Source organism: Nuphar pumila, chromosome 7 (assembly GCF_984573655.1).
Source record: "Nuphar pumila chromosome 7, dmNupPumi1.hap1.1, whole genome shotgun sequence".
Classification (NCBI taxonomy): Eukaryota; Viridiplantae; Streptophyta; class Magnoliopsida; order Nymphaeales; family Nymphaeaceae; genus Nuphar; species Nuphar pumila.
Window position 1 is genome coordinate 96317076 of NC_143255.1, and position 15019 is coordinate 96332094.

The following is a 15019-nucleotide window of genomic DNA, read 5'->3' on the forward strand; positions in this document are numbered from 1 at the left end:
CATCCATTTTTCACACTTTTGTAATTATTTTATTGCACGTTTGGAAGCAAGATAAGTTCTCACGTGAAAAAAAAAAATCTATGAAAAGTTTTGATACTATAAGTTTTTTATATCTATATATAAAAAAAAATCACATATTTGTATAGCACGAGAAAAATGGAATGTAAAATGCAAGTAAAATGAATGGGAGAAAGAGAGACGATCAATTAGAGATGAAGATGAAGGAAGCAGGGATGAGATGTATTATAAGTGAATGGTTGCCCTAATCAAATAAGAAATTTGATGAGAAAAAATCCTCCTCGGAGGAAAACCTTTTACAAAAAGTTTTAAAACAAAAAATTCTCATTGAAATGGTTGAAAAAGTTATCATTTTTTATTTTCTACCTGCATTTTATGACCATTTTCTCGCTTCTAAATGTGGCCTTAATCTGACCATGCAAATGTGTTTTATATGGTCAATTTAGTGGAAACCACTTTTGGATAGTCGGATAAGATCAACATTTAAGTTGTGGCTTTCTCAATTGATCAATGTGTAAACAATCTAATTGTTAGTTACTTTTTAGATTTTACTAATAAGAGAAATACTAGTAATATTTATTTTTTAAGTATATATGTGTTCACAAGAAAATGCTTTTTAATATTAAAAAACATTAAGGACCCACAATGCCTCAAAAGTACTCCAAAAAAAAAATTGAATAATAATTTTGTGGCATTAGATAGCTGGAACAAAACTCCGCCTGTGTAGTTATACACTGCCGGTCCCAAGCCCGGATAAAGGAGGAGGGTTGCGGTAGGCCTGTGACAGCCAGCATAAAAACTTTGTCATATCCTATGAAAATGAACCAATATGAGAATTTCGTTGGGGCGTTCCCTACTGAGCGACGCGCTGTACTCTCTAGGCCCGGAGGCAGTGATAAATGTGCAAGGGTTGCTAGGTCGTCGCCCAGAAGCGACGCGTCACACCGGCGCCCGGGTGTGGTGTCAAATAGGCAAGGGTTCCCTCACTTTGTTGGATGGGTGGGGGTAAAGAAGTTAGTCCAAGACCATAAAATTAGGTTAGCCACTTGGAACATAGGGTCTTTAACTGGTAAGTTGGTAGAGTTAGTAGATGTTATGTGTAGGAGAAAGATTGATATTTTATGTCTTCAAGAGACCAAATGGGTAGGTGAGAAAGCTAAAGTGATAGAACCTTGGGGATATAAGATTTGGTATACAGGAATAAATAGGAATAGGAATGGAGTAGGGATTGCTATGAGTCGTCAGTTTATAGATAATGTAGTTGAGGTCCGTAGGAAGGGTGATAGAATTTTACTTATTAAATTAGTATTAGGTACGGATATTATTAATATTATTAGTGTTTATGCACCTCAAGTAGGTTTAGATGATTCCATTAAACATCAATTTTTGGAAGATTTAGATGGAGTAGTATAAGAGACATCTTATGGAGAAAAGCTTTTCATCGGCGGTGACCTTAATGGACATGTAGGAATTAGTAGGGATGGATTTGAGAATATCCATGGAGGCTATGGTATAGGAGAAAGAAATGAAAGTGGAGAAAGGATTTTAGATTTTTGTTTGTCCTATGATATGATCTTAGCAAACACTTGGTTTAGGAAGAGGGAGTCTCACCTAGTAACATTTAAAAGTGGGGTTAATACGAGTCAGATAGATTTTTTCCTACTTAGAAAGAGAGATAGGGGTTGTTGCATCGATTGTAAGGTTATACCAGGAGAAAGTGTAGCTACACAACATAGAGTCTTAATTTTAGATCTTAGAATTAGACAATGCCGCAAAAGGGATAGACATAGGATAGATCCTAGAATTAAGTGGTGGGCACTGAAAGGAGCTAAACAAGGAATGTTTGTAGAGCAGGTAGTTAAGGAAGTTGATTGGTGTCTCGAGGAGGATTCAGAATCAATGTGGAATAAGATAGCGGGTGGTATGAGAAAAGTAGCTAAGGAGGTATTGGGTGAGTCTAAAGGCGGTGCACCACTAGGTAAGGATACATCATGGTGGAACGAGGATGTCAAATTAGCTATTAAGGTTAAAGGAGAGTGTTATAGAAATCTAAGTAAGAGTCGTGATAATGAGAATTTGGAGAAGTATATGATAGCAAAGAAGGAAGCTAAAAAAGTTGTTCGAAACGCGAGGGCTAAGGTATATAAGGAGGTTTATGACAAGTTGGATACCAAAGAAGGCGAGAAGGATATTTATAGGCTTGCAAAGATGAGAGATAGGAAATCGAAGGATTTGGGTATGGTTAGATGTATCAAAGATGAAACGCAAAGGGTTTTAGTCAAAGATGAGGAGATTAAGGAGAGATGAAAAGATTATTTTGATAAGCTATTTAATGATAGTCATGCTCAAGATCTTGGAGACTTCTCCATTCCTTTTCATGAGATAAATCGTGACTTCATGCGCAAGATTCAAAAGAAAGAAATTGCAGAGGCTTTGAAGAAAATGAAATCAAGAAGGGCAGTTGGCCCAGATGGTATACCTATCGAGGCTTGGAAATGCTTGGGAGAGAAAGGTTTAGAATGGTTGACAAATCTTTTTAACTTGATTTGGCGAACAAATAAGATGCCTAATGAGTGGAGGAAGAGTACTTTGGTGCCTTTATATAAGAATAAGGGTGATATACAAGATTGCACAAACTATCGTGGTATAAAACTCATGAGTCATACTATGAAACTTTGGGAGAGGGTGATTGAGTCTAGGTTGAGGAAGGTTGTCATGATATCGGAGAATCAATTTGGTTTTATGCCTGGAAGATCAACTATGGAAGCTATACATCTTCTTAGACAACTTATTGAAAGATATAGAGAGAGGAACAAAGATTTGCATATGGTTTTTATTGTTTTAGAGAAGGCATACGATAGAGTACCTAGGGACGTTCTCTGGTGGACAATGATGAAGAAAGGTGTTTCTCTCAAGTACATTAGTATAATTAAAGATATGTATGAAGGAGTAGTAACCAATGTCCGCACTTGTGGAGGGGTGACAACCAATTTTCCGATAAGGTTGGGTTACATCAAGGATCTGCTTTAAGCCCTTTCCTATTTGCGATAGTGATGGATGAGCTTACGAGATCAATTCAAGAAAATGTACCGTGGTGTATGTTGTTTGCTGATGATATTGTTTTGATTGATGAGTCTAGAGATGGGGTTAATGCTAAGTTAGAATTATGGAGACAGACATTGGAAGCTAGAGGTTTTAAGTTGAGTAAGAGTAAGACTGAATATATGGAATGTCGGTTTAGTAAGCAACGAAGTAGTGATGGGAGTGTAGTGAAACTTGGTGAGCAAGATATACCGGTGAATGATTATTTCAAATATTTGGGATCCATCATTCAAAAGTATGGAGAAATTGATGGAGATGTAAATCATAGGATAAAGGTTGGGTGGATGAAATGGAAAAGTGCTACTGGAGTGCTGTGCGATCGTAGAATGCCATTGCGGTTGAAGGGAAAGTTTTATAGGACGACTATTAGACCCGCTTTACTATATGGTACGGAATGTTGGGCTGCCAAGAGACATCATATTCAAAAAATGAGTGTAGCTGAGATGCGAATGCTTAGATGGATGTGTGGAAATACAATAAAAGATAAGATTCAGAACGAAGAGATACGTAAGAAGGTAGGTGTTGCACCCATTGAAAATAAGATGCGAGAGAATCGTTTACGGTGGTTTGGACATATTCGGCGAAGGCCTAATGATGCTCCAGTTAGAAGGTTGGAGAAATGGGAAAATATATTAGTTAAAAGAGGTCGGGGTAGGCCTAGGAAGACTTGGATGGAGATGATAGGAAAGGATATGAATGCTTTGAACCTCACCGAGGACATGGCGTTGGATAGAAATGATTGGAGGAAAAGGATTCATGTGGAAGACCCAAAATGAATTTCTTTTTTGGTTCATATCGCTGACCCCAATTGTTTTGGGATGAAGGCGTAGTTGTTGTTGTTGTTGTTGTAGATAGCTGGAACAAGAATACTACGATAGTGGAGCATGGTAATAACATCTTCATAGCCTCAATAGTCTATGGACGAAATGATGAGCCTAGTCGAAGCGAGCTATGGAACTTACTACAACAACATGGTCCGTGGATCATCTCAGGGGATTGGAACATGACTCGGTCCATCACGGAGCGAGTGGGTTCACAACATGGTCATCCAGATAACAATCAATTCAACTAGATGATTGAGGAGTGTGGACTTTCTGAAATTCATCCTCCAAATGGCTCCCTCACGTGGCACAACTCTCAACAAGGAGCAAACTTTCGTGTTGGGCGCCTGGACAAGTGTCTTGTCAATAATGCATGTGTCCAAGGACAACTCATCCCTAAGCTTGTTTCAGATCATAATGGGATTCTAATCTCATCGGCTCCCTATCACAAAGCATCCACCTCATTCAAATTCTACGACCACTGGACCCTTAGAGAAGAATGTGAGCAGATTAATAGAGCAAGTTGGGCGTTAGAAGTAAGAGGGTGCCCTATGTTTGTGTTGATCTCTCGGCTTGAAGTTACCAAACACAACCTAGGTCAATGGGCTAAATCTTATCTTGGTCCTGTCACTAAAAAGACAAATGGGTATTTATTGTAGATCGAACTTGCTCCAATTACAATCTCAATTGGGGAAATCAAGGGCTTGAGCAGAAGAGCTTCAACTCAAGGATGAATTGAAAACATTACAGGAGATGGAAGAAACAATGTGCAATCAGAAGGCTAGATGTAGATGGCTTGATGAGGGGGACAAGAATACAGCCCATGACTCGGTCGGGTCAACTCAATGACTTATTTGGGTTTTATTTAAAATGAGTTTCTACTCGGTTTTTACCGAGTGATTGGGCAATCTGGACAGAGTCACTGGGTTGACCCGATGAGTTTTTAAACTATGGTAAAAAAGTCCTAAAAAGTTTTCTATTTGCGATTTTGGACAACGGGCAGATTTCAAAAAATTTAGGGTATTTTGGGAAACACATCATATTTATTGTACAATAGGATTATTTTTCGTATATTGTGTTTACAAACATTTTAACATAGTGTTTGGAGATTTGGTTAAGTACGTATCAACTCGGATAAGATATCTCACGTGTAAAGTTTGTTTCTCATAGAGGTGCATGTGGGTTATGCCTAATTCCCTCATAGATCACATTAAGTGTTTTCAACCACATATGGTGATACTGAACTAGGCGAATAAAAGTCTAAGCTTGGCTGCAATGCTTGGTCAAAAATAACATTCGTTGAGATACTTGCAAGGTATTCTGAGTGACGCTTTTAGGAGAATGTGTTATGGTCGTGAGGGGGTCAATTGTTGTTGAATTTGGGTTGGTGCACTATAAGGATGAAGGTCAATAGCGTTGACCTTTTTTTAGTGAGAAAAGATCTTGTTGTTATTGATCAAGCAATAATGACGAGATTTTTGTTCTCGTTATTATCTTCATCAATAACGGCAATCCATGAATCGCTATTACTCTACTACGATCATAAATCTCATCACTATTAGCTTCATAAATAACGATGAGGTGGATATCCCCTAGAATGCCTTGCCTCTGCACACATTTCTTGTGAGATTCTTTGGCCTAAATATTATTGTTAAAACACTTTAATGACCCAAAGATCTTGACGTTATAGTTCAATAACAGTGAGAAGATTCTCTCGTTGTTATAGGGTTTTACTCTATAACAACGATAGTTATGTCATCGTTATAGAGTGACGTTAGTGTTGTTAAAATCACGCCTCGTCTTGATCAATAACGAACAGAGAATATCATTGTTAAAATAACAATGAGATTTGGCTCTCATCGTTATAGAATTTTACTCTATAACAACGATAATTATATTATCGTTATAGAGTGATATCAATAAAAAGGGCTCGACAAACCCTTCTTATATTTCTCTCTCTCTCCCTCTTTCTCTCTCTTTGTGATCTCTCTCACGAGCATCGATCATAATGTTCACTCCGAAAACCCTTGCCCTTTCTGCCTATTTTCATTTTTTTTCAAATGTATAACAGGTTTAAGGTTGTTTCAAACTGGTTTAAAGTATTTTTAAACTGATTCCAGCTTGAGGACCTTGGGTTTTACCTATAAAAGTATGTTTTTATTATTTTTCATGCTTTATAAGTGTTTGTTGATAAGGAAGCATGACTTATGCATGTTTAATACATATGTTTTATGTTGTTTAAGTTATGCATCATATTTTTAAGCATGAATTGTGACTTAATTCATGACATTTTTAATGTGTTATCATCAAAATTAGTTTATGCATATAAGTTGAAGCATGAACTTGTATTTTGATGATGTAATGCATATTTTGTCATGCATATATATGCATTAACATGTGTGCATGAGCATGTTCCATAATACGAATATGATTTCGATAGAAGATCTTTCTTGACTCAATTTTGCAATCACCAAAGTGATTTGAGTTGCGTTAATTAAGGATTTTTTGAACTGTATTAAGATTCAATATTATGATTGTGTGTGGTTTTATTAAACGATGATTCTACCCAAAGATAGGTCATTGTGTTTTAAATTCACACAGAGTGTAATAGTAAATATATATTTCAGCCCATGAAGCATGTCCATACCCAAAAATACATTGTTGAATTGTATCTAGTTACATCATATGCTAGTTTCACCAATTGAAGCCAATTTCTTGTGAATTGAGAAGATGAAGCAACTATGAGTATTATTGTTTTCACCAAAATGGAACGATAATGACTTAATCATACTTGTCTCAGAAAAGGTGAATAATAAAGGGTCTTGCATTTACCTTTTCAATATAAATCTTGTATAAAGCGATTAATCTTCCACTCATATGGAGAATAGAACAACTGCTCTAAAGGTTGTCTATAAGAAGTGAAAGCGCTTAAAAGGGTGTCTATAAGAAGTGTAAGTATTCGAATATTCTTAGCTTATTGCTTTTACAATTGTGAATGACTTAGAATATTTGAGTTGTTATCTCTCACTGCAGGACAATGAAGAAATTTTAAAATTCATTAGAAAAAAAATTATTGATTTTATACGAGATTTTATCTCAAGCCATATGAATAAGAAACTTCATTATGGGTTTTGGGATTGTGGACTCTATTGAAAAAATACTAAAGATCTTTTGTGATAATGAAGCAGATGTGTCTTTCTCAAATAACAACAAGAACTCAATCTCATGTCAATATATAGAGTTAAAGTACTTTATTCTTAAAGAAATGACTGAGAATTATCCGGTTTGTATTAATACAATTTATACGAAGAAAATGGCTACGTATCTTCTTACTAAAGGGTTAGCACCGAGATTGTATTCCTAATATGTAAAGGAGATCGGTCTGTTTAATTCTTTCTGATGTATGACAATACATTATATGATCATATTTGTAAAAATAAATTGATTATCTATGACTTTGTGTATTATTGATTTTGCATAAAGGATCTCTCATTTGGTTAGAGAGAATAGCAGAATAACAATATTAAAAGGACCAATAGAATGGGTTAAAGACCAACCTATTCATAAATGTAATCTTAACATGCTAAAGCACTGAAAATGAATTATATTGTAGTACATAAAAATATGATATTTCATAAAAAGATGATCATCTTCATGACTCATATGATTCATTCTTGTGATACATGATAACATGTGGACCCACATGAAGAATTAAGTCAAGATAACGTTATAAACCTCAATTTTATACATTTTTAGTGTTAATGGGTCAAGTGAGAGAATGTTGGACATTTGGGTTTAGGTCCAACCCATAGTGTGACTTAGTTTGACACTAATGACGGGTTAGTGGGGCCATTAGTGGGGAATTAATAGGATTTAGCAGGGTAGGGTTTACAAGAATATGAAGGGGTTCACATTCTAAAACCCCACCTTATCCTTCACTATAAATATGGGGCTTGGCTGCATGGTGAGAGCAATTGAAGCCTATTACCTGTGTCCTCATAATTTATATTTGGGTTTAAGATCTTACTCATCATCAACTTGAAGACCTAGGCTCATCGTGGGCATCGATAGGCTGAGGAGAATGTCGAGTACCCACATGTCACATCGATCATGGCATTTCTCGATATGCGTTGAATTAGCATTCTGGTTCTAATTTTAAAGCACACGCCAATATTATGGTGTTAGAGCTGCCGCCCTTCGAATGTAGAGGATGGCTTCGGTGAAGGCCAACAATGACGACATTTGACTTTCGGTTTCCCCTTCCAACCTCGATGAATGTCAATTTCTGTGAAGGGGCAAGGTTGAATCTCCTCTGCAATTCAGAACATATATTGTAGCGGGGGGGGGGGGGGAACAGAACACAAATCGTCGATGACCCACATCCAGCAAGGCCGCCAGTCACCAGTAGCAGACGAGCTTACAAGCATGATGACCCTGATCCTGCTACTCGTTGTCTCCAGCACCAGTGACCGTTATCGGTCCACTACGATTAGTGGCACGAGAATGCGACAACAGGTCCGAGTATGCATTAGCAGCGATAAATAAATATACCGACATCGGCGAGCGTAGACTGAACGCTCCCGATGCACCTACATGCACAGCAAAATGCACAATAGTGTGGGCTCATAACCCAATGTTGGCGTATGCTTCAAAATTAGAATCAGAATGCTAATTCAACACATACCAGTAGACACCATGGTTGATGTGACATGTGGGTGCTTGAAGTTCTCCTCAGCCTATCGACACCCACGATGAGCCCAGGCTTTCAAGTCAATGGTGAGCAGGACTCTAAACCCAAATGAGAATTATGAGGACACAAGAAATAGGCTTCAACTGCTCTCATCATGCAGTCAAGCCCCATATTTATATTGGAGGATTAAGGGGGTGTTTCAGAATGTGAACCCCTTCACATTCTTGTAACTCCTACCCTACTGAATCCCACTAATTACCCACTAATGGCCCACTACACCCTCATTAGTGTTAAACCGGGTCACACTATGGGTTGAACCCAAACCCAAATGTCCAACAATTTATACTTTTCTTTTATAATTTTGTTGTTGTTTTCCTGTTTTGTATATACTCTTTTATATAATAGTCATTTGTTAAGTATTTACCGAGAATAGTTTTGAACAGTTTTGAACTTGTTACACTTTGAGACAGCTTATGTTGTGAAACTGCACAGTGTGTCCAGGCTTGCTCCTTCACAACCTCCATGTCTGAAGATTCATTTGCAGTTTGCATTTGATAATCTGTATGGGCCTAGTTCTTACCATAATTTTAGCTTTGGATGGTTGCCAACTTGGATATTCTTCTGTGTACGTGAAGTCCCTTGAACTATATCTGGGACACTTGGCATGCTTCGCGGTCGTACCTAGATTTTTATTTTCATCTAGTTTATGCATCACCATTTTGAATCGTTTTGAGAGGTTTGTTTAACTCTTTGATACATTGTTGTGGCTATTTTCAGCTTTTCACATTTCATCATCCACATTTTGCATCTAAGAATGACCAGTGAGGCTTTGGTCTTGATTTATGTCATCATTCCACTGTATTAGGATTTTAGTTGCCTTTCACTTCATAATTGGCTTGAACTTTTATCCTTTTTAGCATGACATGCCAAAGTTTAGTGTTTGTGATATACCAGGTTCAATAAATACTAATAAGTATTCCCAAATAATAAATTAATTATTTTTTATTTAAGTAGATAACATACGGTTCATGAGCATTATAGTGAAAGACATGTATTAATTTTTATTTAACTAGATAACTGGGCGTGTATCGTCCTGTATTAATTTTTGTTTATTTATTATCAGATTATTTTAACATGGGGGTCCACACCAATGTTGATATTATTTCTTTCATAAACACTTTATGTAGAGGATGTGAGAGAGGCATTTTAAGGTGTTCACAGGTTATATTCACAGGCTTGCAAAATTTGCATTGATGAATTTATAGCAGTGACTGATGTTCCCTATACATAGAGCATGATTGCAATGTGTTATGATTTTTGGATTTTCTAATTAGAGAAGATGTCAGATGCTTTAATTTCAATTCAGGATTTTCCTTTTTATCTTATGTGAATATGATTGGATGATTTATGCCCTTGGTTTTTGATATTCTTGCAAATATAATAGCAATTCTGTTTTTTGGCCATCTTTAGTTGCACTCTTTTTATGCACAATGCACATTCTTAGTGGCTTAAGCCTATTGAAGGTCGACTATTGTGTAGATTAAGCCTTAAGAGAAGCAGTCACTCACTTAATCTGCCAAGATGCATGGTTCTGGCTAAAATTGAAGTTGTCTTATCATACTACAATTATCGATTATTTTCTTTTATTTGGTGCTATTATTCTGATTGGGTATTTTCATAGTGCAATACTGGTCTTCCACCTTAACTATGTATTTTGATTGGGAAGTTATTAGTCTTGTGATAATGGAGAACCGTGAATTGTCAAGATTTTTATTATATTATGATTGTTATAGTGGCAGGTCTTGCTAGGGTTGAATCACTCATCTTGCAAATTCTAATATGTATAATTTATTTTTAAAAACTAATTTTTTGTTTTTTTGTTTTTTGTTTGTATGTTTATTCATAGAATCAAATCATTTAGAATCGGTCTACTTAAAAATTCCCATTTTGAAAAAATCCAATAAACATAACAAAACAAAATTAAAAAAAGACACAATATTATCTAAAAAAAGAAAATACATAAATGAAGGCGATGGTTTCTTAGAAGTTCAATCAAATTCTAAAAAGCACCTTTAAGCTTAAAAGATATAATAGCAAACAAATATCACAACTATAACGACATATTAAACTGGAAAAAAGAAAATTGATTCATGTCAAATTTTAATTAAATTAACGAGGTCAATTTAATTAAAATCTACCGATTCATGCCTATTCGAATGGATTTGGATAAGAATGATTTTGAATCAAACACATATGGGAAAACTAGTCACACACCACACATCCAAAAACACATATTGAAGTCATACCAACAAAATGGCCTAGAAGTGCCCCAAAACGCCAACTAATTGGCCCAAAAATTGAACCACAAAAACCCTTACTTTCTCCTCTTCATCACAAAGCAAACCCCACGAGAAAAGATCCACAGGGCTGACCAGTAGAGGGTGGCAAACTCTACACAGAAGCACAAAGAAAAGAGTCCATAACGAGAAGCAAAGGTGAGGCCAACTAAAAAGAAGGGAACAAGAAAATGGAATCGATTTTTTTTTTTAAGAACGGCGTTTAGACGGCTTTGATGGAGCCACATGGACGGCCAAGATCGGGAGAAATGACGTCTTCGATCCGTGTGTGGGGCGGGACAACCAATCAGAGGCCGTCTCTATCCTCTTTTCGCCTGGCACCTCTGGTTCTTAAACCTCCCTCGTTCAAATCCCTCTCTGCAAATCGGAAACTCGTCGGAGTCGTCGTCTTCCTCTCTCTCTTTCTCTGTTGCTCTCGTTTTTGCTTGCGAATGGCTGAAACCGAAGCTCAAATCGTGGCGGCCGAAGTTCCACCGGCCGAAGCTCCAATCGTGGCGGCCGAAGTTCCACCGGCCGAAGCTCCGGCGGTGGCGGAGAATCCGGCCAAGGAGAAGAAGCCAAAGGTACCCAAGGAAAAGAAGCCCAAGGAGGCCAAGTCGGCCCCTTCTCACCCTCCTTACCTCCAGGTTTGTGTCTGATCGTTGAGGATGTATTTTCGTTTCTAGGGTTTGCTTTTCGAGTCCTTTTTTTTGTGATCCTTGCTCGTTTTGCTTCAGAAAAGATTAGAATTCTGTTGATTGTGTGATATTCTTTGATCTTCCGTGGCCCTATGGTTTGTTTTCCCTTTTCCTTTCGTCTCTTCTTGTAGACCAGTTGTAAAAATCATAGTTTAATCGATATTTTTTATGAAAACATAGTTTTGTTTCCGGTGATTTCACTTGATTTTGACTCGGTGACCTTGAATTTCGGTTTGTTTTGCTAGAGATCGTGACCCCTTTTAAATTACCGATCCTTTTCCGTGGTTTTGTACAGTTTATCATTTTTTTTTACTTCCTTTAAAGGGAGAATTCAACCTATAATTATATTCACAGAGTTTGTTTCCGTCATTGAAGATATACAAAGAATGGATTTCTTTTGGAAGTGGTCCCTTTCGATGCTTTAGGTTCTCATTTTCCATCAAAAAGTTATTTTCACTCGTTTCCCGTAATGAATTTCGTTTAGTTTCTTTAGATTACTTAGATCTGAGTATTCGTTGTTCTGATCATGCATTTTCTTTTTCTCTGACGGTGGCCAGATGATCAAGGAAGCCATTGTCGCTCTGCACGAGAAGGACGGGTCGAGCGCTTACGCGATCGCCAAGCACATGGAGTCGAAGCACAAAGACGTTCTCCCGGCCAACTACAAGAAGAAGCTCTCCCTGCAGCTGAAAAACGCTGCTGCCAGGGGGAACCTCGTCAAGGTCAAGGCCTCCTTCAAGCTCGCTGACCTTCCCAAGAAGAAGGTCCCCTCCGTCCCGGCCAAAAAGCCCTCGAACCAGGCCAAGCCAAGGGCGGCGCCGAAGAAGGCTCCGGCCAAGCCGACGAAGAAGCCCGCCGTGAAGAAGACCCCCAAGAGGAAGTCTGCCCCTCCGAAGCCTAAGATGCCCAAGTCGATCAAGTCGGCTAAGTCTCCCGTCGCTAAGAAGGCCAAGAGGTCGGCTTGATTTCCCGAGCAACTTGGGTGTGGTGGGGAAGAAACGAGGAAAAAACCCATATAAAGATGTCTAGAGATCGTAGTTTTTTTATTTTGACCTTTACCCCATCATCCTCTGTAAATTCTAGTTTTTCTTCTCTGTGAATTCGAATGCAACTCTCTTCTTCTTCTACTACTTCTCCTCAGTCATCGTGGCATTTGTCCTGGATTTGCACGTCGCACTCCCAAGAGGTGTAACTGGCACGACTTGCCCAACACTCTGATCACGCTTGAAAGAAAGAGAGATTCAGGATAAGTGATTTGAAATGAAAATTCTACAGAGACTTTTTCATTTTTTTTAGGCTGAGAGTATTTTTTCTAAAAAATATATTTTTTTATAGGAAGCTCCTTGAGGGTGGCTCACCACGTCCCATGGTCACCATCCATTTCACCATCACTACTGTCGATGATTTGAATTGTTTTTCTCCATGCTCTGCAAACAAGAGAACTTTTCATTTAGAAAAGTTATCAGAGTTTTTCTTCCTTCCAAACGAGCTTTTCATAAAGTACTGGCACACGATTTAGTTTGTCATGTTCTGAACATCACACGTCCTGCATGTCACTCGTGAGACAGTGCCCGAGTATGGGCATATTGCGTCCCCACACACAGGTGTGCCCCTCCCATCAAACACTCCCTTAGGATGAAAAGTAGTCCTGGATCTAGCTTGGCCGATAGTAGATCTGATTTTTAATTATTTGGTCTAGTTTCACCCCAAAATTCACTTGAATCTAGAGTCTTGGAATTTTCTCATGATATGAGTTTCCCTTTGGATGATTCTTGGACAGTGGGTAGAGTCTGTTCATTTTCATGTGGAAAAGCTAAAACTAGTTGGGTTAGGCACGATCTTGACCTGACCCTAATCTTATAGTTAAACCTAACCATGTTTGTTCCTTTTCTGGTTTGGATTTGACGTATACTATATGGATTGCTAATAGAGGCTGTATCCAGTTCGAACGTGACAAAACTCCGAAGGGCGTGTTTTGGATTAGCAATCTCACCCAGCGTGTTCCATGGTTACGTACCTTGGTATCTGATTTGGGTCACGCTGGGTGAGGCAAAACTGTATCAGGATTACACCCCGAAAAGGTATCAGCGTGATCCATGGTTACGTACCTTAAGATGTCTGTTTTGGATCATGTTAAGACGACCTTTAGCAAAAGCTTCGCATGTGGTGTTTGGGTTATGATTTTTTTGTTCGACATCCAACTCGACCTGGCTTGATCCCCGTATTTTACAAGTTTTTGAGTGAAAATAAGCTTCTTAAGTTGTGTGGACCTAGGTTTAGGATTTCATTTTCTTGCCCCTACAAAATCCAAACCTGAAACCCAATCCGACAGCCAGTTATTTGGGAGGTGTTTGGATACCCGATCCTTTGACAGAACTGCTGCAGCCGTTCCGGTTCCATCTCACATTTCGGACCCATGCTGTAGATCCGAACCATAAGACACAACCGGCTACAACTGAGAGTAGGGTTTCGGGCCTCCGTCACCGGTTCTCCGAGTCTCATCGTCTCTCCCGAGTCTTTTCAGAAGGCTTAGATGAAGATGGCCTGGTGTCCACTGTCCAGTAGCCTGGTAAGCGTATCCTATTCGATTCACCTTACGTTTCGATTCGAATTCTCCTCACGTTTCAAACGATAACCCATTGAGCGGCACTCCACCTCCGGCAGGTCATCCTCTGAAATAATAAAGATGCAGTAACAGACGGCGAAATGCTTCACGATTGGATCATGCAGTGTCTTAAGGTGCTCTGATTAGTTCGGGAAAACATTACGCAGTGTTGAAATAATAAAAAGATGTGATTCTCTGATTAGTATTAATGACTGCATGTAGCATTGAAATAACAAAGACATGGTCCTGTTTTTCTATTTCAAATTCAAATATATGAAGTTTATGATGCACACGCTTGATCTAGAGGAGATGTTCCCTGTGTAACAAAGGCTCTTCGAAGGACGAACAAAAGTATCCTCGTTTCCCTTGGAGATTTGTGGCTAGAATTAAGAAGCTGGGAAATATGAAACATCTAAAATGAGGAGAATAAAAAGATAACCAGCAGAACAGCTTATTTTGATCTCTATTTGGGAGATGGTAAGTGCAAAAGATTTGAGGGAAATAAGTTGAACTGTAATGGAGAGAGATGGATTTGTAAATAATTGGAGTAATTTATCTTGTTTGACAACTCTTTCAATTCTTTTATGGATTCAGGCTATCCAATTCTCTTTGATTTTCTGTCTTCTTTGGAGACAACCCTTTATTAATATGGAATGAGAGGAAGAATAGAGATAAATTTAACAAATAAGGTAAGATAAAGCAGGTAAATAGCAATATTTACCGTTCTTATTTACTGGCTGGAAGTTTCT

The 15019-nt window shown here is 38.1% G+C and overlaps 1 protein-coding gene across 1 annotated transcript; it reads left to right on the forward strand.

Moving 5' to 3' along the window:
- The first annotated feature begins 11341 nt into the window (after positions 1-11341).
- LOC149832547 (histone H1-like) lies at positions 11342-12792 on the forward strand. Its single transcript, XM_090012500.1, has 2 exons — positions 11342-11614; positions 12223-12792. The coding sequence occupies exons 1-2, from the start codon at positions 11420-11422 to the stop codon at positions 12628-12630; spliced, it is 603 nt and encodes a 200-aa protein (XP_089868626.1). The 5' UTR covers positions 11342-11419; the 3' UTR covers positions 12631-12792.
- Positions 12793-15019: the final 2227 nt, after the last annotated feature.

Excerpts from the sequence above, each read along its gene's own strand:
- LOC149832547 (XM_090012500.1), top strand. The coding sequence starts at position 11,420 with ATGGCTGAAACCGAAGCTCAAATCGTGGCGGCCGAAGTTCCACCGGCC. Across the intron at positions 11,615-12,222 it reads CTCACCCTCCTTACCTCCAG|ATGATCAAGGAAGCCATTGT; the intron begins GTTTGTGTCTGA and ends GACGGTGGCCAG.